Source organism: Zalophus californianus, chromosome 6 (genome assembly GCF_009762305.2).
Source record: "Zalophus californianus isolate mZalCal1 chromosome 6, mZalCal1.pri.v2, whole genome shotgun sequence".
NCBI lineage: Eukaryota > Metazoa > Chordata > Mammalia > Carnivora > Otariidae > Zalophus > Zalophus californianus.
Genome location: NC_045600.1, coordinates 46,631,669 through 46,659,094, shown reverse-complemented (window position 1 = coordinate 46,659,094; position 27,426 = coordinate 46,631,669). Strand labels below are relative to the sequence as shown.

The 27,426-nt window shown below is 43.9% G+C and overlaps 1 protein-coding gene across 1 annotated transcript; it reads right to left on the bottom strand.

Moving 5' to 3' along the window:
• Positions 1–15,000: 15,000 nt before the first annotated feature.
• On the bottom strand, positions 15,001–15,990 carry LOC113909316 (prostaglandin reductase 1-like). The gene has a single exon (XM_035728057.1). The coding sequence runs from the start codon at positions 15,988–15,990 to the stop codon at positions 15,001–15,003; it is 990 nt and encodes a 329-aa protein (XP_035583950.1).
• Between the last annotated feature and the right edge of the window lie 11,436 nt (positions 15,991–27,426).

The window sequence follows — 27,426 nt, the reverse complement described above, 5'->3', positions numbered from 1 at the left end:
GCACTGCCGTCCTAAGGTGACAGAAAGACGACGCCTGGTGTCTTCATACTGTACCCGTGCAAGAGCCCACCTAGCATGAGCTAGAGAATCAGAACTAGGCTCCAGAGTTCCCCTATGACCTTGGGCAAGTCCTTTAACTTCTCCACACTATAAAATGGGGACAAGAATACCTGCTTCATTTGCTTCAAGTTGTCAAAACCAAATGAAAGAGAGAAGGTATGGAGGCATCACGAAGGAAGAGGTGATAAAGAATCATTAGACGCTGCTTGCACAACTTTTGAAGAGAAGAAAGTCTCGATAGTTCCTTCTCACCGCTTGACTCACCTCCTTTCCTTTCGGCCACCATATCCCTCTGGTTCAGACCCTCGGTACCTTACATCTGAATTCCTGCAACACCTGCTGGTGTGGCCACTCTGACTCGTCTCCTTTCACTCTGAGCCATCCCACCCACCCTGGGTATTCGTTAATCAGGACTCCTTTGGTTGCAAGTGGCAGGAACTTAACTGAAACTGAAGAGCTCAGAAATAGGTCCCACTTCAGGCTCAGCTGGATCCAGGAGCTAAGACGATGTCATCAGATGTCTTTCTTTGTCCTTTGGTCCTGCTTCCCCCTGCACTGGTTTAAGTCTCAGACAGACTCTCCCCTGCAGCCTCAGTATAGTATCAGCAATTCCAGGCTTGCTCTCACCGGTTGAGCAATCACAGAAGAAAGATAATAACAGCTCCAGCACAAGTCCCTGGTTATATACGGGCAACACTTCCTAAGACTCTTATTGGCTGGATCTGGTTTGCGATCCCACCCATCCCTGAACCCGGGCATGGAGGTGGGGTCACTGTACCATAGGGGCAGAACAGTGGGTCTAAGGAGATTGAAGCGCTACCTCTAGAGGAAGAGAGATGGAAGGTTAAAGGCAGAAACAAGTGATGCCAAGCCCATCTTTCCAGACTCCTGGAAGCACCCTCCAGTTCCAGCACACTCAGACACCCTGGGTGCACTGCTTTGTGGTGCTCTTACCAACCCAGCAGATCCACACTCGGGCCCTGGGGAGGCAAGCCCCACCCTACTAATTCTACCTTGTTTTCTAAACTTTCTTGTGGGTTCATCTTGTCTCCCATAAATATAATATTTCCAATCCTACCTCCATGTCTTGGTTTATGGCCCCTGGAATGCCATTACTCAACTCCTCAAGTAAATAATTCTTGCTCATTTTTCAAACCTCATCTGAACTCCATACTGTCGGTGAATGACTTCAGGAAATACTTATCTCTTTCCTCTCGACTCCTATTGCCCTGTCATCAGCCTCAAATAGTTTAGTATTTGACTGTGTATGAGACATGTGCTGGGGTAGACACTGCACCCCTGCCTTCAGGCACTTTGTGGTTTAGTGGCGGAAGGAGACCAGGAAATAGTCAATTTACTAATCGGAATGAACAGTTGTAGAACACAGGTAGCTGAGGGGAGGAGGGCAGAGGAGGTGATGCTAGAATCCGTGGCTTATTTATATGAAAATCTTGTCTTTCTGGTTAAACCCTAATTTCCTTGGGAGTAGAAAACACCAGTTGAACAGCCCTCAGTGCCTTGCACCGTCCTTGAGAACATTAACGATCATTGCCAAGTACTGTGGGTTCAGCATGGCACACACGCCTGCATAGAGAAATGGGACAAGATAGAGGCACAACTAGTAAACGTTGGTCTTGCGAGCCTTCCAAAGGCAACTAAGAAGGCGGCTCTCTGCCGCACGATGGTCAGCAATTGGCTCTGTGCACAGAACAATGATCCAAACTGCACTGAGCTTGTGGCCTCTCTTCCTCCAAACTGGTGCCAGCTAGTGTTGCTGGGACTTCATTCTCTTCAGTCAGCAGCTCCTTGAGCCCAGTGATACCACCACCCTCCAAACCAGAAGTGAGATCTAGTGGGCACCTGTGGGCCCAGGGGCCAGGTGAATTACACCACTGGCCGCATCACCTTCATTTTAGCCCCAGGGGCAGGGTCTTTTCCATCATGCACTGGGAACACCATCCTTAAGTGCCCTCTACTGTGTCTACATGTGGATATGTAAACTGAGACAGAAATTAACTAGAATGGAATAAAAGTAAAAATTCAGTGCCTCAGCCACACTAGCCATATCTCAAGTGTCTAAGAGCCACATGCAGCTAGTGGCTACCGTATGGGATAGCAGAGAGCTAGAACATTTCCATCACTGTAGAAAGTCCTATTAGACAGAGCTGCTCCAGAGCAACGGTTAGCAGCCTTTTTTCCACCCATATGACTGACAGAATGTGCCTTATCTTCGTGCCCGAATGTGCCCAAATTTTGGCAAAACACGCATGCACAAACAAAAAAGGAGAAAATAAGAGTACTGTGATAATCACAACAACTGGCCCTAGGTCATGGTAAATCATACAGGCTGCGGTACGCAAGAGAGAGGCTGTGGATTGGGTATCATTCCTGGAGTCCCCTAAGCCATCAAGGTACCCCTGTGTCTCTCATTCAAGAAAGTGCAATGATCATAATCATGATGATGACTGCCATAATAGCAGCAACAATCAAGCAAACACTTATTAGGCGCTTAACCACGTGCCTGACACAATGCTCAACATCTTAAGATACCGTTGCGTTTCATGCTCATGGTGACTCTATGACACGGATGTCATCTATCTCCTGTAGCAGATATCTTATGTGTCTCGTGTCACATCCAGTGACCCACTTTGATTTCAGCCACAGTTGTGGTGGAGATTCATTCTTCCCTGGGGAAATTCATTCCCCCCCCACCCCCCAGAGGCAATCCTCAAGCAATGAGGGATGAGATTAATGTCTCAGGCACCCACTCTTCAGAAGATAATGCTGGGGTACATTTCATATGGTTTCTCAGAGGGTCTCTGACAGGATTGAGCCTCAATTGTCCAGAATAGTAACCAGCCCAGGAACACACCCTATCGATTTTTTCCCTCTGATCTGTCTCAGTTTTTTTTCTTCCTACTTTTCTGCTTTCTGAGATCACCCTCACCATCATTAAACTATGTTCGCCCAAGGTCTAGGTCCAGGCTCTGCTTCGGGGGACACTCGAACTAATTCCCCTCCATTTTATAGCTAAGGAATTTGAGATCTGGAAAGGTTGACATTTCCCCCAGGTTCCCATTGCTATGAAGTGGAGATCAAAGATAAGAACCTACATCTGTCTTGATTCCAAAAATTTAACCCTTAATTACTATCTTATCATGGAAATTGGAATGCAAGTACTTGAGAAGTAGGCTATTAGAAAGTTCTGAATCTATTCTCATTTGTAGAATAAGTAGATTGTTTGTAAACTTCAAACCTCTGGATCGCTTTTCTGGAAGGAAGAAATCAGGGAACTCTTTCTTGTCGATCCTTGCCTCTTCTTCACTGTCGTCATTTGGTACTTAGACAGTGGTCACTTGCACAAGAAATATTTCCTGGTATCGAGGAGCCCGTGCAGGGAAAACCATGAAGGAGGAGTCTGACAGGGAAGGTCTGAAGTGTTTATTTATTTATTTTTTTTCAGGACTTTCAGGAGGGGAAAATACCTTCCCTTTTCAGTAGCTGTTCTAACAACTGCTTCCCTGTAATCTCAGAGCCCAGTGACCCTCCAAGGGTCAGAAGCAGGGTCTGGGTGGCAGTGGAGGCTTCCAGGGGCTTCATTCCAAAAGCCCTGATTTGAGAAGGGATCAGGAAGAGTCTCAGGACAGAGGCCCTTGCAAATGCAGTTTCAAGAATTCACCCAGAGCTTCTTGGAAAGAGATAAGAATGGTGCTCATTCGGTTTCCCCTCCCCACCCCCACCCCATTCCCTGTTCCGACTCCAGGAATATGCTATATCCCACCAGGGTTTGTCACACAGGATCCCAGCACAGAGCAACGGTTGCTCCTGCATTTGCATAAGTATACACATGAGAAAAAGCTTACTGTTCCAGACTGTTTTCCAAAGGAAACTGTCGCTTTAAGAAAGGGGTCGGCATGATGCCCTGGTACATCCCATCATCAAAAAATCACTGCTTCCACTTGTGGGACATCTTGGTTTACTTTACAACAGCTGGTCTCAAAGAATATTCCAGAACTCCTGAGGGTCCTGAGATCCTTTCTGGGGGTCTGATAGCTCAAAATTATAACAATATGATATTATTTGCCTTTTCTATTCTCATTCTCTCATGAGTGTACAATGGAGCTTCTAGAGCCTACGTAATATTGACGTCACTGCAGATTGAATGCAAATGCACCTATGAGAATCCAGCACTTGTATTAAGCCAAGCAATAAAAGGATTTGCCAAAATGTAAAACAATGCAATTTGTCTTACTGTATTTCTTGTTTTAGAACACAGTTATATTTCATAAAAATGTTATTTATATTAACATGTAATGGTTTTGTTATTGTTACTTCAATGAATTAATAAGTGCATATCTTTAAAAAAAATTCTGTTTTACTTTCCAATGTGATAAATGGCAATAGATATAACCCACAAAAACCAAAGCCTTAATAATTTGAGGGTGTTCTCAATAATTGTAAAAGTAGAAAGGGGTCCTTCAACCACAAAGTTTGAAAACTGCCACTTTATGAACAGTTTCCTCCTTCAACCCCTTATTTTGCAGATGAGGAAATGTGTCATTCTAAGTCTTATAGCTATTGTCAGAGTCCTGAGTAGAACATAAGAGAAGATGATTCAAAAGGGCAAGACAGAAATATATTAGGTTGTCCCCTGGGATGCTGTTCAAATGTTTTCTAAAAAGACATTCCTGAATTCAGTTTCACAATTAAATGGTGTGTTAGGAGATAATTTTCCACAAAATAGTTAAAAATCATGCCTCTCACACAGGTGTAAAATAAACACATGTCGAAGATTTTATTTAACTCATTATTGATAAGGAAATCAGGTAAATGTTACAACTGGTTATAAAGCAGAAGTCAAAAAGCCGAGACATTTGCAGATCAGGAATACTGAAATGAATTTGCTAATGGTACAAAACTCTTCTTCCACAAAGGGAGAAAGAAGTCAATTGAACCTCCCCGAGACAGAATTTAGTTGCATATCTAAAGTAAGAAGCATTTCACATGGCTATCAGTTATCCGTAACTCACAGAGTTATAAAATAGCTCAAAGGCAAGAAAAGGTGCAGAGCCCCCATGGGAACCAGATAACCAAGAGGCGTGTGCTCGGAGCAATGCATGGCTTTCCATCAAGGCACAGGTGTTCCCCAACAACTGAGGCCCTCTTTAGGTGCCAGGCACTAAGTGAGTCAGAAAAAGAGGAACTTTGTGTGCGCCCCGCTCTCAAGGATCTTACCATCCATTCGTATTACCATATTCTATACGTGGAATGTTTGTGTCCCCACAAATTCATCTGTTGAAATCTTAACCCCCAATGTGATGGTATTTGGAGGTGGGGCCTTTAAAAGGTGATTAGGTCATGAGGGTGACTCCTCATGAATGGGATTAGTGCCCTTAGAAAAAAGACTCCAGAACAATCCCTCATTCCTTCCTCTGTGTGAAGACACAGAAAAGACAGCTGTCTGTGAACCAGGAAGCAGGTCCTTACCAGATACCCTGATCTTGGACTTCCCAGCCTGCAAAACTGTAATACATTTCTGCTGTTTATAATCTACCCTGTCTATGGTATCCAGCCCACATGGACTACTATATTCTGTGACAATAGCAGCCCAGATGGACTAAGACACTATATAACCCATTACTAACGTTGGAGCATATGCTGGTTCTCATACACTGATGAAGTATTTCTGAGGGTTCATTTCTATCTTCTGGGTAATAAAAGCTACCGTCCGTTTAGTGCCTACTACATTTCAGGTTCTTGGCATCCTCCTTAAAGGCCCTTTGGGTAGAGAATATCATCCTGTCATTTTACAGAGAAAGAAAGAGCAGCTGAAGCAGTTCAGTCACACACATGTCCAAGACCCTGGTGTATCTGGCTTTGCTTACATTCTCTCTGCTAGTTCAGTGCTGACCCAGCAGAGCCTCCCGGGCAAAACATGCATTTTGCAGTAAATAGTCACACCAGAAAAGGTAGTTAGTTGTGTTGACCCTTGAAAATCATGTGTTTTTATGAATCCCTGAACCCAGTGCAGTATTTTCAACAACTCTTGCTCGGTAACAGTAGGACCTCAAAGAGCTGTTTTGTTTCATCATTTTTGGAGGATATTTCTAGATGGTCTCGGGGAGAAAAATTTACAAAGATATTCTCTCAGGGAGGTGTTGCAATTACAGATGGAGTTAAAGGGGGCTGAAGGATGGCTTAGAGCAGAAGTTTGGCAAACCACGGGCTATGGGCCAAATCTGGTCTCTGTAATGACCTACAAATTAAAAATGGTTTTTACATTTTTAAATGGTTGGAAAAAATCAAAAGAAGAATGACATTTGTGACCTGTGAAAATTAGACAAAATTTAAAATTTCAGGGTCCATAAATTAAGTTTTGTTAGAAAACAACCACTCCCATACGTTGTGTAATTTTTGTGCCTGCTTTTGAGCTACAACAGCAGACTTGGGAAGTTATGACAGAAATTGCATAGCCTGCAAGCAAAAGTGAAAATACCTATTATTACCAGAAGAAGTTTGCCAACTCCTGGCTTAGGGGGGCTTTCTGCATGAACGTTGAGAATAATTTCTCAGGAACGCCAAAGTAAGTAGTTCTGACTTTAGCGCAACATGAGCTAAATGCGGCAGGTTTCAGAATTACTTGGGGGAAATTTCTCTTATTGAAGGAGTCTTGGTAAGGAGGCAACCCCTACCAGAGGCTTTAAATCCTCATCTGAGCGCCGCTTTGGGAAGGTTTTCTGCTGGGTTTCCCGCCGTTGGCACCTCTATCACTCTGTGCCCGTTTTGGTGTATGTCCTGTGGAAGCTCCACCACTTGCATTTACCATTAATTACAATAATTAAAATTAAATGGTGCCTCCTGTGTGGGAATTTTCCAGTCCCCGCAAAGCGGCTTCCAAATAATTCTTTTTTCAAGAGCACCCTCTGCTGGTAAGTTCTCAGAAGGCACCACGTCATCGTGTTTCCATCTGCAGGTGGGTTTTGCTGCCAGGAAGAAGCCGAAGGAAGATTTTGAGCTAGAGACATGAAGCATCGTCTCAGTGCCGTGGCCAGGTTTTTCACAGCACACGGACATTACATCTAAACATAGAGAATTTCTTTGTCGAACTTGGTGAGAGAACCAAACTCCCTTTGAATGCAAACTAACAATCTCCTCTTTAGGTAGGAGAAGCCTAGAGAAGACAAAGCCCATTTGACTGCTGGCTTCCCAAACAACCTGTTAATAAGGCAAAGCTGAGTTTATTGCAAACCACCCTACGGAAGTCTGATCGCGTCTTGATAGGGAAAGGGGAAGGTCTGATTAAGACTTTGAGGTCTGGTTTAAGGTAGGTTTTGGGTTTGCTTGTTTGTTTTAAGATTTTTTTTTATGTTTAAGTAATCTCTACACCGAACGTGGGGCTTGAACTTACAACCTCCAAGATCAAGAGACGCATTCTCTACTGACTGAGCCACCCGCACACCCCTAAGGTAGATCTTTTGAGGTGGGGAGAAGGAGGTTTGGTTAGGATTGGGGATGGATTGGGTAAGGAAGGATTGGGTAAGGATTTGGTTAGGATTTCGGTAAGGATTGGGTAAGGATTGGGTAAGGATTATAACAGTCTATGACTGGGGGAAACAACAAGGTAAGGCAAATCTAGGATGTAAACTATCTGCTGATGACTTGACAAGACTTTCCAGAATTTCTATAATGAAACAAAGTTTTGCAACTTTGCTTTTCCAAGGTAAGAGTCTCATTATGCTAACGGAGGTGACAGAAGAGTGAGGATGAATTCCTAAAGACAGTATGCTGCAGGGTTTGGGGATAGAGGGTTTGGGTTCTTAGCTTCTTAAGAGGGTGAATGTTGTCTAAGGAGCCTAGTGTGGATGGGATGGCAGCACACCCAGGGTCCTGGTGACTTGAGGCAAAATGTGGGACCTTCCAGATTTGTTAGGAGTTGGAACGTGTTTACAACTCTTCATGTTTAGAGTGGTTATGAGGTAGCCCATGAAGGAAACCAGAATATGTCACCCCAAATTATACCTCTTTGACATAAAAGTTATTTTGAGGTTTCCTGGGTGACTCAGTCAGTTAACCATCCAACTCTTGATTTTGGCTCAGGGTTGAGAGATGGGGGCCTGCGTTGGCTCCGCACTCACCAGGAGTCTGCTTGAGATTCTCTCTGTCCCTCTGCCCCTCCACCACATGCACATGGTCTCTCTCTCTTTCGAAAATAAATCAATAAACTTTGGGCTCCTGGGTGGCTCAGTCAGTTAAGCGCCTGCCTTCGGCTCAGGTCATGATCCCAGGGTCCTGGGATAGAGCCCGCATCCGGCTTCCTGCTCAGCAGGAAGCCTGCTTCTCCCTCTCCCCGTCCCCCTGCTCCTGTGTGTGCGCGCTCTCTCTCTCTCTCTCTCTCTCACTCTCTCAAATAAATAAATCTTAAGAATAAATAAATAAAAATAAAATAAAGTAAATCAATAAACCTTAAAAAAAAAAATTGAGCTGAAGGCAGTTAAGGAGCAACAAACCCTGAGGGGAAAACTACCCCTTTTCTGTCCGCGGGAAATAAATTCTTCTTTTACTGGAGTCGGATTCCAATCAGCCCATAGATGGGATCAGAGCAATCTGCAAACAAATCTTATTAAACTAACCCTTATCTTCCAAGGACTACCTAGCCCTAGTTGGATTACTCCTGGCCCAAATCCCTTTGTCTTGTCAATTCTTCACAAATTCACTGTTTCTTTGTCTAAATGGTATGAAAGCTTCCTGTTCTGGTCACCTTTCTCTCTTATGAATACTCTCAAGTACATGTAAACATTTAAAAAATGTGTATGCTTTTCTCTTGTTCATCTGTCCTCGTCAGCTTAATTTTCAGACTCAGTCAGGAAACCTAACAGGGTAGAGGAGAATGTCCTCCCCAACGCCTGGAAAGGGGTTGATCTCCGTAGGCTGCTGCAATACTTGTTAGTTGTCTGCATTGGTCCCCAGGGGGGCCAAGGCAAATGACAGACCACCATATCCCCTTCTAGTAGGGAGGAGCTCTGCAGGGGCCCTCATTTAGGAGCTACTGCAGATGCACAGTGGATAGGGCCCAGGCTTGGCTGGATGTGGGGAGAAGTCACGGAAATCTCCAGAGTTGACACTAGAGCTGGGATTCATGGGCTGGTGGGAAATCACCAAACTGGGAAAGGAGGGCCCACGGGGAGGCATCCCAGGCCTGGAGGCAGGAAGGCTCCTGTGTTCTGGGAATGGCAAATGGTTCTGTGTGGTTGGACTCCAGCATGCTTTGGGAACAAAACAGGAAAGAAGTTTGGGATCAGGTGCTCAAGGGCTTGGTTTGCGAGAGTGTTGAACTTTATCCAGGAGGTGGCAGTGGAAAAAGTTTTCATAGGGAAGTGCCAAATGATTTGATTTGTTATTTAAAATCTACTTCAGCTGCCAAGTAGGGGGCAGGTGCAGAAAGGACTGACCAGCTTGGAAACTGTTGTCTCAATGGACTGAGGATCTTCACTAAGAACATGGCTTTCAGGGTACAAGGAGGAAAGATTCAGGATGAAGGGGCAGAATCCCCACACCTTGCTGACCCACGGAATGTGTATGAGGAAGAGGCAAGGTTTTCTGGCTTGGACGATGCAACAGACTTTGGCTCAATTAACTGAGATGGGAAAGGCAAGAAAATAAGTGGGTTATTGTGGAAGGTGAAGGGTGAGGATTTGTCATCCCCAAATAGGCCCTGTTGGCATAAAGATTGTTTTGAGTTGATTATTTTAAGAAACAGCAGACAGAGGAGAAGCTCTGAAAACAGAGTAGAAGTTACCCTTTTGTAAAGGAAAGTTACATTTATAAAAGAAATCTGCATTTGTGAGGGTTTTTCCCTTCTACACCTGGAAGACAGGGGTGAGCGAATCCTAAAAAAGTCTTATCAGTGGGGAAGCCTCCAACTTAAATCTGCGTAATGAAACTCTGATGGACCAAACTTTCCCTGGTTATCCCCATACACTGGCCTTCCCCATACCCTTTTTGTTTCTAGCTAAAGATGGTATTTCAGCCTGAATTCTAAACCACCTCTTGGAGAGTTTCTCATTTTTCCCCTGGGTGTGTCCCATGTATACATGAGATATACAAGCTAATAAACTTGTTTGTTTTTCTTTTGTTAATCTGTCTTTTGTAGTAGGGGCCCCAACCAAGAATTTAGAAAGGTAGAGGGAAAATTTTTTCTCCTCCCCTCAAAGGTGATATGTTCTAGCTTTGGACCTGTTGGCTGGGTGTTTCAGAGGATGGGGATAACAATGCAACAGTAGAGCTTCTCTGAGAGGTGGGGGTGGAACAGAGGAGATGGTTAGGCTTCCCTGGCAGGTAGGAAGCTGAAGCATGAAATAGCTGAAATCAGCATAGTTGAGAGCATAGGGGGAGAAGAGATGAAGAAGCTGCCTGCAGGAAACAGTAATATTGAGACAGAGAAACTGAAGGGACCCCAGAAGGGAAAAAGCTGTTTTTTTCCCTTTGCTTCTTTTCTGGCTTCTATTCTTGCCAGGACCTGCGCCCCCACCTCACTCTACACACGCCTTGTAATGCAAAAAGTATATGTCCTCCTTGTAAGGGACAAGGAGTTAATGATTTCTCTAGAATAGATAACATCTAAGGAAGGACCAGCTGAGAAGGACCAGAGGAAGGAAGTTATCCTGCATATTCCGGACCTTTGGTGCTAGAGACATCTTAACATCAAGACCCCTGGCTTCAGGGAATAAGTGACTTATGATGTCCACTTGGATCTTATCCTCATTCTGACAAGTTTCTGGATGTCTGAGAGGACAAGTGCACCAGACAATCATCAGTAAAAACCCCAGAGCCCAAGCAAAGATGAGACTCCCTCTTTTCCTTTCTGAGTGTCCCAGATGCTCTGTCTGTATCTCTCTCTGTATATATCTTCAGTAAACTCTGCTTTCACCTCCTGTTGGCTCACATTTGATTTCTATCCTGCTCGAAGCCAAGGACCCTCTTGACTGGTTCTGTGGGACCCCAGTCTGGGTCCTTGGACTTGTACTGCCAGCATCAATATATATACTGCAGTATCAATGGCTGAGCAAAGCAAGATGGCTTACAAGCTCCTGTGATTCTCCCTTCAGGGATAGTGGTTCTGCTCAGAGGACCAGAGATGCCTCTTAGGGCACCTACACAACATCTGAGGTCCTCATGCCCCCCTGCCCCATGGAGAGGGCCTTGACAATGTAGAAGACCATGCTGAGAAAAAGGAAAAAGATTACCCCACCTCACAGGACAGAATGAGGAGGACAGAGAAGGTAACTAGTTTTTATGGAACAGAGGATTTGACCTGTTTCTTCCTCTGAATTTAATCAACTCAGTGCCTGAAAGATTGGGAAACAATAAGGTGGGAAGGAAATTGTTCCAATGAAGGCTGTGCTAGCTGCAGGAAAAGCAGGTGCATCTGTGCCGTTGCTCATGTCTCAGTGGCTGAACCGGAATGATGAATGGTCCTGAAGGGAGGCAGGGCTGAGCCAAAGCTGGGGGAAGGGTCTGAATTAGAGACTCCTGGGTAGAGGAAGTCAGCTCATGGGAGTGCACCAAGTTCTCTGACAGCATTGTTAATCTTGAGCGCATCACCTGGGCGGGGGGGGGGGGGGGGGGTGGGGGGGTGGGGGGGGTGGGGGGGTGGGTGGGGGGGTGGTGCTTGTTAAAACACAGATTGCTGGCCCCACCCTCAGTCTGAGAGTCAATAACTCGGGTGGGGCTGGAGAATGGCATTCTTAACAGGTTCCAAGGTGATGCTAATGCTGTTGATCCAGGGAATCCCCCTTTGAGAACGACGTGTCTGAGATTTCCCAAAGGGTAATGAGCGTGCCATCACCCAAGATCATTGTAGAAACCACGCAGATGACTATTACACATTGTAACTGTTATAGTTTTTTACGTGTATTCAGAAGTGCCCCTTGCATATCAAATTCATGAATTTAAGAATATTTTTGCTTAGAACAAGGCTAAAGTGGGCATAAATAAAAAGTGATGAATTTAAATAAAAATGTTAAGCCAAAAATTAGTTTAGGTAAAAATGTGAATATAGGACAAATCAGAAAGTGGTATGCAAATGACTAATATTTACGAAATATGAAATGAAAAGGAAAGCAACTTGACATTTGTACCTAACATGTAGCTAGGGGCTAGGGTGGCTGTTTGAAGCTAACAACTAGAAAGGCATGAAGTCAGTCAGAAGGGACACAGCCTGAAGTAGTCCACTCTGCTGCAGAGGTCGATCCAGCTAAATGCCATCGCAGGTAGAGTAGTTAACTGGGGATGAGGAAGTTGAAGTTAAGCAAAGTTGTTTTCCAAGATCACAGTCAAATTAGGGGCAAAGCTATGGCTGAAACCTACAGCACTGCAGAGATAAGAGCAGCAAAATGTACCCAGGGCACTCACCTGCAAAGCTGGCCATAATCCTGCTAACCCTGCCCCCCTCCTCCACCACCCGGGAAATAGAGGGGCTTCTCCCATTGTACCTACCCTATGCCCTCCTTCCCTTCCTGTAGATGGCCCAGGCTCTCCACAGGGGTCATTGGTCTACACTTACATATGTATATATGAGCCCTGCCTGTAGATATTTTTAGATTGCACTTGTTCAACAAATATTTTGTGAGCCCTGCTCTGTACCTAGACACTGTCCTAGATGATGGGCATACCAAAGCAGTAAGACACAAATGCTACCATCAAGGAGTTCACAGTCTAGTGATGGGGACAGATAAGAAATAATTACATGGGGGCGCCTGGCTGGTTCAGATGGTTAAGCATCTGCCTTTGGCTCAGGTCATGATCCCAGGGTCCTGGGATTGAGTCCTGCATCGCTTCTCTCTCTGCCTCTGCCTCTCTCTCTCTCTGACTCTCATGAATAAATAAATAAAACATTATAAAAAAAGAAATAATTACATGGAGTGGCGATATACTGAAGAGAGTTGCCATGTGGAAAGGACACCTAACTGGAGGGAAGGTGATCTAAGGCCACCTAAAGGTGGTGACCTGATCTGAGTCAGGAAGACAGCCAAAGGGAGGGACAATAGGAGGCTATTCTAGGCTGAGAGAGGAGCAAGTGCAAAGGAGCAGAGAAGAGAGGAAACCACTGTTGATTCAGTGTGGTTCAAGCACTGAGCATGAGAAGAAAATAATACAGTGTGTGCTATGTTGCAAGAACTTTATATACACATAAACACATTCCTTGTATATTCATGTATATACATATATGTACATATGAATTAACATACACACAAGCCTGTACACATGTATATATATATAAAACATGCATACTATGTGTATGTCACTGCATACAAATTTGTGTGTACTGTATATACATACATATATGTACATGTATGCATGTATAATATATGTACAACATACATTGGTGCATATATTAATTAAATTTTAAACTTCACAAGCCTACCAGGCAAGTGCCATTATTATTCCCATTTAACAGATCCAGAAACTGAGGCATAGAAAGTTTAATAATTTCCCCAGACCTGAGGGTATATGTTTGAGAATAAGCAAACATATGGCAATTAAAACCATGGAAATGAATAAGAATGTTGGGGGATGTTTGACTATACCGGGGGAAATGGCTGCAAATGGTTCCCAAGACAGGCTAAGAGGCAAATATTCAAAATTTGGGGGGCAGAAAGAAGGGAACATCAGCCACAAATAACCTGAACCCCCATATCTTGGCTGAATTCCAAACAATCTCACAGACTTTTAAGTTCCACGTCAAGCTACATATGCTGTGTGTGTGTGTGTGAGAGAGAGAGAGAGAGAGAGAGAGAGGGAGAGAAGTCGTGATTTGGTATATTATTAAACAATATATACCACAATTTTTACAAGGCTTTGAGTTCCTTAATTTTCAAAATCAACCTAAAACCTCAAAAACTGGAAATGGTCTAGCCTCTCTCAACTTCAGGGAGGCCCTGAATGGGAAGTCAGGATTTTACATGTGTCCTCAATATTCCTCCCCAGCTGGCTTGTTCCTTCCCTGTTGCAGCCCCGAGAGGTGTTCTTTTCCAAGAACAATCTCTTTGAAGCTGGATGATCTCCCTCTAGCGCCCACCTGAGTAACACTCTTTTGGATCTCTTGATTCTCTTGAGTTCCTCTCCCCATCCCCTTTTTTAAGCCAGAAAAAGAATTAGGAATTCCCATTCTTGGGTGAACACGTACCAAGGTCAAAGAACATGCGAATTCTAATTCTGAGGCTTTTACAGGTACTTCTTCAAGATGTCTGAACATTCATTATAATTCAGGTAAGGTATTCAGACTGCCAAATTTCACTTGGCAACAATAAATAGAGCTGTGGTTTTCTTTTGTTCATCAGATTTTTCTGTGATACTCTATAATAGCCCAAGGTTTTTTGTTTTTATTTTTGCTTCTAAAATTCAGATATGCCATAAAATATCGTGTAATTTAAGGTGTGCAACTGAACCAAATGAGAGTTTGTCTCCCTGATGTGCAGCAAGCCAATAAAAACGGACACTGAGCTTTTGCGGAGAAGAAAGAGAGCTTGTCTATTGGTGTGGCATCATCCAGGGGAACAGGGAGCTGATGCTCAGAAGTCCTGAACTCCCTGATGGCTTGCAAATGGAGGGGTTTTAAGGGCAAAATTTGGGCAGGGGTCTTTTGAGAAAGTGGATGCTGTTGGTTGGATGCCCATGATATCATGCTAGCAGGTTCTCTGGTACTGCTTTGTCGGGTCCCTCGAGGTCTTTTCCCTTTTGAGAGACTTGGAATCTGACAAGATTTCTTTATTCTTTTTTTTTTTTTTTTTTTTTTACATACCACTTACATGTGTTTTATTAGGGAGATCAAACTCATCACAATGACTATTTCTTAGATGATGAAGGTAGTATACATTTTTACTAAATGGTTAAAAAGAAATAATTATCCAAATGATTTCTAGATTCCGTGTGTCATTTTTTTCATACTTTCACTATTGTTTTTCCCAAATTATCTCCTTTCAGCATTCCCATGAACGTAGCTGGCATGTTTTCAAATCCTTCGATGATGTATTCATGGTACTGGATTTTACCCTCTATGACCCATTTCAGCAAGTCTTTCAGAGCCTTCTGGCGGACCTCTCCTTGCCAGCGGGTGACGATGAACCCTTCCATGCGGAGCTGCTGATAGATAATATTCTCCGGGGGTGGGCCTGGGGGAGGAGGGCAAGTACTATTATATGTAGAGATGGCCCCCCATATAGCAATTCTTCCAAATTTCTTCATCTGGGGGATAACAATGTTTGAAAACTCTCCACCTACATTATCGAAGTAACAATCATAACCATCAGGAGAGGCTTTTTTCAAAGTTTCTTCCAAAGACTCTACTGTTTTGTAGTTAAAGGCAACATCATATCCAAGCTTTTTGAGGTAGGCAAACTTTTCGTCAGACCCTGCTGCTCCAACAACTTTGCAGCCCTTGAGCTTAGCTATCTGCCCCACCACAGAGCCCACTGCTCCTGCTGCTGCATTAACCATCACTGTTTCTCCACCCTTCACACCACAGATGTCAAGTAGGCCAAAGTAGGCTGTTAGCCCTGTCATGCCCACTGTTCCCAGAGCCAAAGACACCGGTAACGTGTCTGGCCATTCTGCGGGTAGCTTTTCCAGATCTTTCCCATCAGAAATAGAGTGCGTCGTCCAGCCTGAAAAAGCCACTACCACAGTTCCTGCTGGGAAGGCTGAGTTTTTACTTTCCACAACTCTGGCCACTTGCTGCCCCATCATCATATCACCCTCCTTCAATCTTTTGGCCGCCACTCTCATATAAGGATCCACGGTAAGGAACAAAGCTTCCAGCAGGACCTCTCCATTTTTTAAGGATGGGAGTTCAACTGTCTTTAACTCAAAGTTACTATGAGTAGGGCTGCCTTCAAAGTGCTTCTTCAGGGTCCAGCTCTTAGCATGAGCCATCCTGAAGTTTCCCAGCCCGCAGGTTCCACTACCTAGACAGAATGTGGTTGCGGTTGTCTCTTTATTCTTTATATTAGAGAATTCATTAGGTACAGTTGGTGATTATATCTCTAAGGTCGTGCTGGTTAACTACTCGTAAGCTAGTGGGGTTGCAATTCCTACAGGTTCCTTGGTCGGTTGGGCTGAGCCTGGGAGTGATAGGACATCTAGTGTTAATGGACGCTGGCTTCAGGTGTAGGACATGTTGGTTTGGTGCATTTATATAATGCAATAGGATTAGCTAACACCTCTATCACATCACATAATTATCATTTCTTTTTTGTGGTGAGGACAATTAAGATCTAGTCTCTTAGCAACTTTGAAGTTTATGATACAGTATTATTGACTGTATTCACCATTCTGTGCATTAGATCTCCAGAACTAATTTATCTGCTGGCTGTACCCTTAACAACATCTCCCCAATTTCCCCACCCCCAGCCCCAAGTAACCACCATTCTAATTTCCATATATATATGAGTTGGGTTTTTTTAGGTTTCACATGTGAGTGATGTCATACAGTATTTGTTTTTCTCTGTCTGACTTACCTCACTTTTAGGGCTAAATTGGTGAGAATTCATGGTAATTAAACTAAGAGCCCAAAGCACTGAGTTTTGTTCCCACTTTGCCAGTAACACTCTGTGACCAATCCAATGGATTCCTTGCTTTTTCTTTTTTTTTTTCATTGAAGTACTTCAACCCAGCAACAGTGTGTTGAAAGCTTACTATATACAAGGCTCTGGGTTAGTACCGTGGGAAAGTGCTTGAGCTGAGGAAGTTTAACATCAGGTAGGGGTGTGATGACAGAGCGCACAATTATCCTTATACAATGCCAAGGGGGTGAGAGTCAGTCTGTGCCCAATGGGGGCTCCCAGAGCAGGTAAGATGCCTCCTACCAGAGGCTACATTTGAAGGGGCCTTGAAGGATCAGAAGGTCTTTGGAAGTTGAGCACGATGTGGGGGAGGGAAGGAAGGGAGGGTGGACAGCAAGCACAGCATCCTGGTAGAGGGGAGAACATAAGCAAAGCCACGAAAGCAGAAAAGTCTGGGAATTGTTTAGGGCCATGCTTACAATTGTTATTGATCCACAGTGAGGGCAGTACAGAAACTCAGAGTAAGCGTTTAAAAAGCTTATATAGCAATTTTATAGAGTAATTTTGTTTCTGTTCACACTAAGAATAATAATAAATTGAGCTCGTATTTGTGTGTATCTTTTTAATTTCATTTTTATTATTTTTTTTTTACAAAAGGATTGATTTGTGATAGATTGGAAACTTAAAAATTGGTCCTCCACCACAGAGAGTTGGAGAAACATGGGGTTTAGGGAATGTTGAGTCCTTAGGGCCATACAGTGTTACCTGTGAAGCAGACTTGAAAAGAAAGCTTGAAGTGGCTGATTGAGGCATGTTGTGGGCAATGATTTTTTTTTAAGGTGATATAAGCCTATTTGTGGGCTCCGAGAACATCAAGAGACAGAAAAGGATGGGAGGAGAATCTGAAATATGTGAAATCTTCTGATTTATGGGATGGCTCTAATTTTTAATTTTTTCATTTAATTTTTTCAGTACCTATCAGACAAGACACATCTGAGGGCCGCATGTGCGCCACCAGGTGCAATCTTCAATATGAGCAGGTAGGGCTGAGTTACTCTGTTTCACAGGCTGTGTCAGGGGATCAATGCTGTGGTGCCGGGGGTTCCAGCGGCCATGGAAATGGTGTTCCTGTCCCTTTGATGGGGCAGGAACCCTGAGGTGTTTCTGAACAACAGAGGGCAGCACGACACAGAGAAGCTGGTGACCTGGTGGTGGGCAAGAGGCAGGCAAAGTGTTGACTTGTGCACCAACAAAGACTGGCCACAAATGAGAACGTCCCAGTGGAGGTCAAGGAGGACACTGAACCAATCTGCCACTTGACACCCACTCCTTGGCTTTAGAGAAGTTGCCCCCAAATTTAAGCTCAACCCCTAGAGAAAGAGACCCTGTGTGTGACTTGGCTTCTACCTCGTGTAGAAAGGAGGTTCAAAGCAGAAAACAGGTTCACAGTTGTGGACTGCTTTTATTTCCCTTTCTCCCGCAATGCTTGGAGTGGACAGGCTGGGACCTACTTTATTTCCCAGGGGCGCTATCAAAGACACCCACATAAAAAAAAATTCCAAATATTTGCTGACTCTGAGGCAAGCGTGTGAAAATGACAGCAGCTGCCAGAAAGCTGGGCTCATTGGGAAAATAACTCAAGCCCTCATTAACAACCTCAATTATTTATTCCTATGCAGTCATTAGTGGGACCGATGAAGTCCGGTCTCAGGTTCCAGCAGTGCCGTCCGGGAGACTGCCTGATTTCAGCTGGAGAGGAAAGGATGGGAGACACGGCCTGTCCCCTGCACTTGCTAACACCCGTGCCCAGCATGGAATATTAGGTACCGAATGCTAACTTCCCAGGAGGCTGCTTGCTGTTCTCATTTGCCAAAACTAAAAGCAGGAATGACCCAGAGAACATGAAAAACAGAGACTGTATTCAAGTGTTAGTGGAAAAAATTTGCTCTCAGTATCGGATGTCGTAGTGCACTGGCAATATTTTCCAGGAGCTTCGTAAAAGAAAAAGCATACAGGGAAATTACCGTGCTTTTCCTGAGCTGGGGGGAAGAATGGGGACCACCATCTCACTGGAAAATAGGAAAATCTGTTTGAATTAAGAGGCACAGTGGGAGAGCTGGGAAATGTGTGTCCTGACTGATCACAGCTGTATTTCTCCCTTTCTTTCTAATGTTCCTTTCTCTCGGCATTAGAATTTATTTTTCTACATTTGAAAAATTACCCAAATGGCGATCCAGCTCCTCCAGCAATGCTGAGTAATAAATGGGAGAAGTAGGGAAGCAAACAGTTCGTGGGAATGACTCTCACTCACCCAGAGTGATGGCTGAAAGAGAGTAAAGGGTAATTTGCGATAGCTACCTCTTGATAGTTTATGATGTACTCGATAGATACTGTGCATAGCTTGGATGTTCACCCACCCACTGCAGTGGCCTAACTGGCTTCTGACTCTCATTCTTTCCCAGCTACATTCTGTTCTGCACGCAGTAGCCAGAGGGATCTTAAAACCCAAGTCATAGCCTGTTACCCCTGTTTAAACCCTTCATGGACTTTCTGTTACACTGAAAATAAAACCCAGACTTCTGGCCGTGGCCTCGGAGGTCCTGCTGGCCTGAGTCAAAGATAAACAAAGCTGGACGCTAATTCGAGTGGTAAGGACAGATTTTAATCAGTAATAACTATTGCAATAGGAAAAAGGAGTCCATCCTGAACTGAACTCAACCTGGATTTGTAGAGCTGAATGGGCCAACAAGGGAGTAGGGAGAAGGGGCAAATGGGGCCTTAGTACAGTCGGGGAAGTGACAAATTACAGATTACAAAGAGATAGTCAGTATAAATGTGGTTCGGCCAGCTATGTCTGCGAGCCGGCAACTACCCACATTTGGGCTGTGTCCTCCCATGGAACTGAGGGGCAGGGGCCCTGTGCTCAGGTGATTGTTCAGGAACAAACAGTAAAGGGTTTTGACGGCCTTGAGTTTTCTCAGGCAGGTACTTTAAGGTGGGGGGCGGGGGGCTGGAGTCACCTTAGGGACGTGGCTGTGAGCTGTTAGAAGCTGGTCTTTATACACCAGGGTTGAGGGCTAGTCGAGAGAAGAGGGCTCAGAGGACCCAAGGGTCTTTGTCACTTGCCCTTCCCCTGTCCCCCGTCCTCCCTGAACACCCCCTCCCGCTTCCTACCACTTGGTGTGCCTTCACTTCCACGGTGTCACACCCTTCCTACCAAATGGCCTTTGTGCTTACACTGGTTTGTGTTACTTCCACTCATTTTTACATCTAGTAACAGCTCATATCTTATGACCTAGCCTGAATGACATCTCCTCCAACAGGCCCCTCTGACCACGCTTATCTAAAGTAGTCCCGTCACGTTCATCTCTATCCCCTCTGTCTGTTGCTGTTGTTTGCAGTCTCCTTGGGCTGTAAACACCATGAAAATGAGCATCAGGTCTGTCTTCATCATTATAATCTCAAGGGTCTAGCATGGTACATAATAGGTGCTCAATAAATAACTGCTGAAAGAATGAATGAGTGTCCTTGACCCTCAGCCAGGTCTGACTTCCTCCTAAACTGCCCTAATTTAACAAAATCCGACCCAACCTGGCTCAGGCACCAAAAGGAGCTCATTGGCTTATGCATTTGAATGTCATTTGAGCACAGAATAATTCTGTGACGCTTTGAAGCAAAAGGGAGAGAATCTTGTGTTCCTGCATCAAAATAGAATTTTCCCTAAAATGTCCTCCTATGTGAGAGCCAGTGTGAGATCTGGGCCTATCTGGAGGAGTTCACCATCCCCTGCCTTCTTTGCAGCTTGCAGGCTGAACTCCAGGGCTGTGGTTTGCGGGGAGGTGCCTGGGAAGTCTGGTCCCAAAGTGAAGCCTGAATTTGGAGCCTACCCAACAGGACAGTGCCTTTTACAAGATGATCATGGTCCTTTGAGAAACCTGACTTTCCAGCACGACCAGGATCCCTGCAGTAGTAGTCTGGGGCCAACTCCCAGCATCCTGGAGAAAGACCAGTTCTCAGAAATTTGGGAAAAAAGGGAAATGGCCAAGCCTTTGTGGCTGCCTCAGAGTGAGCCAACCCACCTGAGCGCTCACTGGGGTGATGAGGAGAGGGATGAGGAGTATCAGTGGGAGTCTATAAAGCAGATCATCTAAGTTGGACTGTGTGTTAGTTACTATATGAGATCGTAATCTCTCCCTTATTACCTGCTTTCAAGCCCTCAAAGGTGGCTTTTTAATAACTTTCAGGAGAAGCCTCCACAGAATTCTGTCCCCCAAATGTTGATCTCCATTGTCCTGCCCTGCCTCTCCAAACCCTCTCCTCTCTGCCTTTTGGGACACGATGTATTCCTTGTACCATTTATCCTTCCAACCACTTTCTCATGAAAACTTTTCCATGACTCTCTCCTACCCACTTGAATGGGAACACTGGGTTTTCCTGAGATGCAGTTATCACCCCTCTCTTCTTTCCATGGCTTTGCATGGCTCTTTTCTTTCCGGGGAGCTCATCCGAGTGGTTTCAACTACAACTTGACGTGGATGGTTCCCCCGCGGACATTTCTAGTCTGGATGACTCACTCTGGCTCAGTGCTGAGTCTCAGGAGTGAGTATGGGTGTACTAGAGAAGACATGATTTTCCCTCTACCCTCCGAGTTCTTGGCTGAGACCCCGGTAACAAAAAGATTAACAGGAGAAAACAGTTCACAGGAATACCTTGTTTTATTGTGCTTCACTTTATTGCACGTCACAGATACTGTGGTTTTGTTGTTGTCGTTGTTTTTTTACAAATTGAAGGTTTGTGGCAACCCAACGTCAAGCAAGTCTATCAGCACCATTTTTCCAATTGCATTTGTTCACTTCACATATCTGTGTCACAGTTTGGTAATTCTCACAATATTTCAAACTTTTTAAATTATATTCATTACGGTGATCTGTGGTCCGTGATCCCTGATGTTGCTAACTGTTTCGGGGCACCACAAGTCGTGCCCACAGAAGACAGCAAACTTAATTGACAATGTTGCTTGTGTTCTGACTGCCCCACCGACCTGCTGTGTTCCTGTCTCTCTCCCCCCTTCCTCAGGCCTCCCTATTCCCTGAGAAGCAACAATATTGAAATGAGGCCAATAATCACCCCATGATGGCCTCTAAGTGTTCAAGTGAAAGGAAGAGTTGCACGTCTCTCTCTTTAAATCAAAAGGTAGAAATGGTTAAGCTTCACGAAGAAGACATGTTGAAAGCAGAGATGGGCTGAAAGCTAGGCCTCCTGCACCAGTTACCCAGGTTGCAAATGCAAAGGAATAGCTCTTGAAGGAAATTAAAAGTGCCTCTCCAGTGAACACATGAATGATAAGAAAGCAAAACAGCTTTGTTGCTGATATGGAGACACTTTCAGTGGTCTGGATAGAAGATCAAACCAGCCACAACATTTCCCTAAGCCAAAGCCTAATCCAGAGCCAGGCCCTCACTCTCTTCAATTCTGGGGAGGCTGAGAGTGGTGAGGAAGCTGCAGAAGAAATGTTTGAAGCTAGCAGAGGGTGGCTGTAATCTACTCCTGGTGGAGAAGTTGTGAAGAAGTTGAAATGATAACACAGGATTTAGAATATGTCATAGACTTAGTTGAAAAGCAGCAGCAGGGATTGAGAGGACTGACTCCAATTTTGAAAGAAGTTCTAATGTGGATAAAATGCTACCAAACAGCAAGCATGCTACAGAGAAGTCATTCGTGAAAGAGGAGTCAATGTGGCAAACTTCATCACTTATTTTAAGAAGTTGCCACAGCCACCCCAGTCTTCAGCAACCACCGCCTGATCAGTCAGCAGCCATCAGTGCCGAGGCAAGACCTTCCACCAGCAAAAAAAAAAGCGACTTGATGGTCACATTCAGTTGGTGGTTAGCATTTTTTAGCAATAAAGTATTTTTTAATTAAGACTATACATTTTTCGGGATGCCTGGGTGGCTCAGTTTGTTAAGCGTCTGCCTTCAGCTCAGGTCATGATCCGGGGGTCCTAGGATAGAGCCCTGCATTGGGCTCCCTGCTCAGCAGGGAGTCTGCTTCTCCCTCTTCTCCTCCCCCCTGCTCATGCACGCGCTTTCTCTCTCAAATAAATAAAATCTTAAAAAAAGATTATACATAATGCTATATAGCATACTCAATAGACTACAGCATAAACATAACTTTTGCATGCACTGGGAAATAAAAAAATTCATTTGCCTCACTTTATTGTGATATTTGCTTTATTGCAGTGGTCTGGAATCAAGCCTTCAATATCTTCGAGGTATGCCTGTATTAATACATGCAGTGCACAACATGCAGCAGAAACCTAAACCAAAAGTAACTCGAAATGAAGGCTTAGAATTCCAGCCCATGTAGCATCTTCAACAAGGAACAATTCATTTGTAAAGAAATGACAGGACAAAGCAGTTTTAGTCTCCAGGGGCAGCAAACCGTGGGAAGGTAAATATATGAGCGGAAACAAATGGAGTTAAGTTTGTTTGCAGATTCCTCTGTTGCATCTCTGGGCCGGTAAGAGTCTGTCTCTAGTAAAAGGAGAATTTATGCCCTGTCTTTAGGTATAAAAGGGGGAGATTTTGATAGGTTTGCTGCTTCTAATTGCTTTCAGCTCAAAATAATTTTTATGTTATAACAGCATATTTAGAAGTTTCCTACATAGGCAACACCTACCATCACCTCAAATTCAACTTGAACTTGATTCCTGAGCCTGCCCAGCTGGTTCACTTCCACCAGTGTTCATGTTTCTATGCCTGTACCCACTGTTCTTCAAACCTCTGATGTGCGACACTTCCAAGGTCACCTTTAAGCCATCTATCTCCTTCTCATCCCTCACTGAGTCCCACCAACTCTGTGGATCATCTCTTCTACCTCTTCCTGGAATCTGTCCTCATGTTCGGACTACTTCAGTTTTGTTTTGTTTTAAGATTTTATTATTAAGTAATCTCTATACCCAACGTGGGGCTCGAACTCACAACCCCGAGATCAAGAGTCACATGCTCTACCAACTGAGCCAGTCAGGTGCCCCAGGACTATTTCAGTTGTAAGTGACAAAACCCAACCCAAACCGGCTCAAGCACCAAAAGAACTTTATTGGCACCATATCTGAAAGGCTGGGTCTAGGCCCTCATAAGGCATTTTCAGAAATTGCCTTTCTCCACCTCTTGGGTCTGTTTTCTCTTTGTTGTTTTCATTATCGGGCAAGCTTTTCCCCTGCTGTATCAAATATGGAAGGTGAATGCTTCATGATCCTTGTATGCCCGAGGAAATTCCTATTTATTCCTATTCTGTTTCTACATTTCAAATTGAGCTCTACTGCCTTGCTTTTTGCTTTTCATGCTAAATCATGAAATTCCAGTGCTGGACTTCAATTAAAAAGAAAAAGAAAAAGCAAGTCTTCATAAATAACAAAAAGAGTCTCAGAAAGAGATGAAGGAGATGTTTGCTCTTCAGTAGCCTTCAAGGAAGAAAGACCTCTTTACATGTACAACTTGTTAAAAAAGATCTGATTTAATGGGGTGTTAAACTGATAACATTCATTAGAACATCAGACTTGTTTTTCTGTGCAATATAGAGACTTCTGTGGATATTCCTAAGTGTTACCAACTTGTTCTGTTCACTGTCTTTGGAAGAATAATTCGAACAAAGGGGTCTAGTAAAACAGATAAGACTTTAAGAAATGTTGTGAAAATAACCTTCAAAGAACAACCTGTATCTATGATTTGTTATCTTACTTGATAACGTGTTGGCCTGGTAATAATGGTGAAATGCAGAATAGCGTCTGCATTTATGAAACCATATAAACTCTTACAGATATTTTAGTGTCCGCGCACTAGTTTCTGTTACAACTACTCCACTCAGCCCTTGTAGCACCAAAGCAGCCAATAAGGAAATGGGTGTGGCTGTGGTCCATTACCACGTCATTTAAGGACATTGAAGTTTGAATTTCATACAACTTCCCTGTGTCATGAACTACTATTTTTCAACTATTTAAAAATCTATAAGCCCTTCTTATGGCTCATTTGTACCAAGTGCTTGATCTTGAGCTGTCTTCCTCCATTTATTCACGTAGCTAACTCCCTTATCTCCTTCAAGTCTCTGCATTTCCCTTTCTCAATGAGGCCTAACCTGACCATCCTGTTTAGAACCGCAACCTGCATCATTTCCCACTGGCTGCCCCCCACGGTCCCCACCTCTACCTCACACTCCTCTTATTTCATTATGATTTTCCCATAGGACTTACACATTCTAAAATACTAAATACTGTACTTATTTGTAATAATATTGTCTTCCTTTGCCAGATGGCAAGCTGTCTGGGGGCACAGGTTTCTGTGTATAGGTTCACAGGTGCATCCAAAGCGCCTGGAAGACTTCCCGGCACCCAGATGACACTTAACAGCTTTGCTGGATAATTAAACAGATGAATTCATGATCCATCAAACCCTAGATCAACCACTAGGTTGGAGTTCAGGTTATTTGATGGTAAAAGTTGGTTTCTCCTCCTTGAAGCATAGAGGACTTAGTCTTCAGAGATGAAATTGTCTAGGATTCATTTCCCGTTGGACACTTCATTCAAGATAGGCCAAAGGAACTCCTTCCAATGCAGGAAAAAAAGACAAAAGATTTTCTTGTAAAAAAGAGATTGAATACTTATAACTTATTATACTTCTTTTCCAGAATTAGCTTTATCCCCTACTCAAGTCTGGTGGGTCCCTTCAGCATTCTGTCTGAATCCTCTTTCAACTGCCCCACACCTGGGGGTGGCTGGAGCTGACGACCAGAGACAGTTCCAAATGACTGGAACCTTAGGGCACTGAAATAGACAGTCAGGTGCAAACAACTTAGGTTATTGTTGTTGTTGTTGCTGCTGTTTTGCATTAAAGGGTCAATTGCAGAAAACAAATCTTAACAGATGCTTTTTTCTGCTTGTTAAAGAAATGCATTATCTGCAACTGCATGTAAACATTCCTTTATTATTTTCCCTTCCTTGTCTGGTTCATTTTTTCTTTTTTTCCACTAGTATTTCATTGATTATACAACTAGCATGCACCACAGTATATGCCTATAGCTGCAGCTTTGAGCAAATTTCAGTTGAGGTAAGACACTCTTGAAATTGGTTTTCTTGATTCACTCTTTGAGCAGCTTAGTTGGAAACTATAGATTGTCTCACAGTGCCTCCTTAAAGCTATACAGGTATCCCCTGCTTTTCAAAAGTTTGCATTATGCTACTTCACTTTTACGAAAGACCGCTATCAGCCCCTCTTTTTGCTAACTGTAAGAAATCTGACGGGGACTTTTGCTAGTATAATAAAAGGCGAGAAGCAAAAATAGTTTGCCACTTTTGTTTTGCAGTGAGCCATCCTAGAGACAGTAGCACCCAGAGCAGCAACAGGGGCACAGCCAAGCCCCCTTCCCCAAGAACTACACTTAGCATCTCTGCATCAAGCCTCAGGGCTTTGAAGTCTATCTGTGAGCATCTGTGCTTTATTTTGATTTATTTTGTGCATTCATTAGTGAGATGTGTTTTAAGGTATCAGAAAAGCCTAAGAGAGGTCATTTTTGAGTTCTGGGAACACTTACAATTTTTTTCCATATAAATTAATGGTAATTGCTTCTTAGCTTGCCCCATTTATAGCTTATGAAAGTTTTCATAGGAACGCTCTACTTTCGGATAGCGAGGGAAACCTGTATTTTGATCTAACAGCACACTTTGCATTTTCCATAAATTATTACTTTCTAACTCTAGATTATAAGTATTTTTTTTACGTATCTATCTTTGCTATTAAACTTCCTGAAAATGTCTTATTTTATGCCCCACAAGTGCTAATACAGTATTTAATAATAATCTGTTGAATGAAATGAAACATATAGAATTGGCTTACCCCCAAGAACTTCAGTAGCTCCTCTTTTCATGGCATGAAAGGCTTTTCTTGATCAGGCCCCCGTCTCTGCCCACTGTCATATCAGCTGTCATTCTCTCCTACCTTCCAGATCCCATAAGCCCTAGCCCCTCTGGACCATAGTTCAAGCCATAGTTCATACTTATTTATCTGTTTATTGCTTGTCTTCCCTTGGTGGTCTTTTAAATGTTATGAAAGTGGGGGCCTGGTCTGTCCTGCTCACTGCTGTCTCACCCATGTCTGAAAACGGGGACTCAATCAGTCTTAAATACAGTTAAGTTTTGACTATTTCCAAAAGGCAACAGGGAATCACCCAAAGATACTAACCATTAAAGATACTAACCATTAAAATATTATAAACAGATTTTTGTTTTAGAAAGGCACTATGGTTGCTGTAGGGAGTGGGAGGGAACGGACTGGAGAAAGCAAGACTGACCTTAAGAAATCTGATCATTGGAGTAAGCAAAAATGATGAAGGCCTGATTTGAGGTAGCATCAGTGGGCTGGGAGGAGGTGAGGGATCTGAAACATGAGAGAACAGCAGGAATGGACGATCTATGGGATGCTATGACAGGGGGTGAGAGGTAGTAAAGGATGGCTCCCAGTTTCTGGCGTCAGAGATTCCGCAGCTGGTGGTGATGTCTGGAATGATCACAGTGTTACAGTTGTATGTTTACTTGTGGGTGTCTCCCAACTAGTCTGAAAGGGACCTTGCTAAAAGTCTTTGAATTAGCAGTGTAACAGGAGCACCTGTTGGGCACCTGGGTGGCTCAGTCGGTTAAACAGCTGCCTTCAGCTCAGGTCATGATCCCAGAGTCCTGGGATCCAGTCAAGAGTGGGACTCCCTGCTCAGTGGGGAGTCTGCTTCCCCCTCTCCCCTGTTCATGCTCGCTCATGCTCTC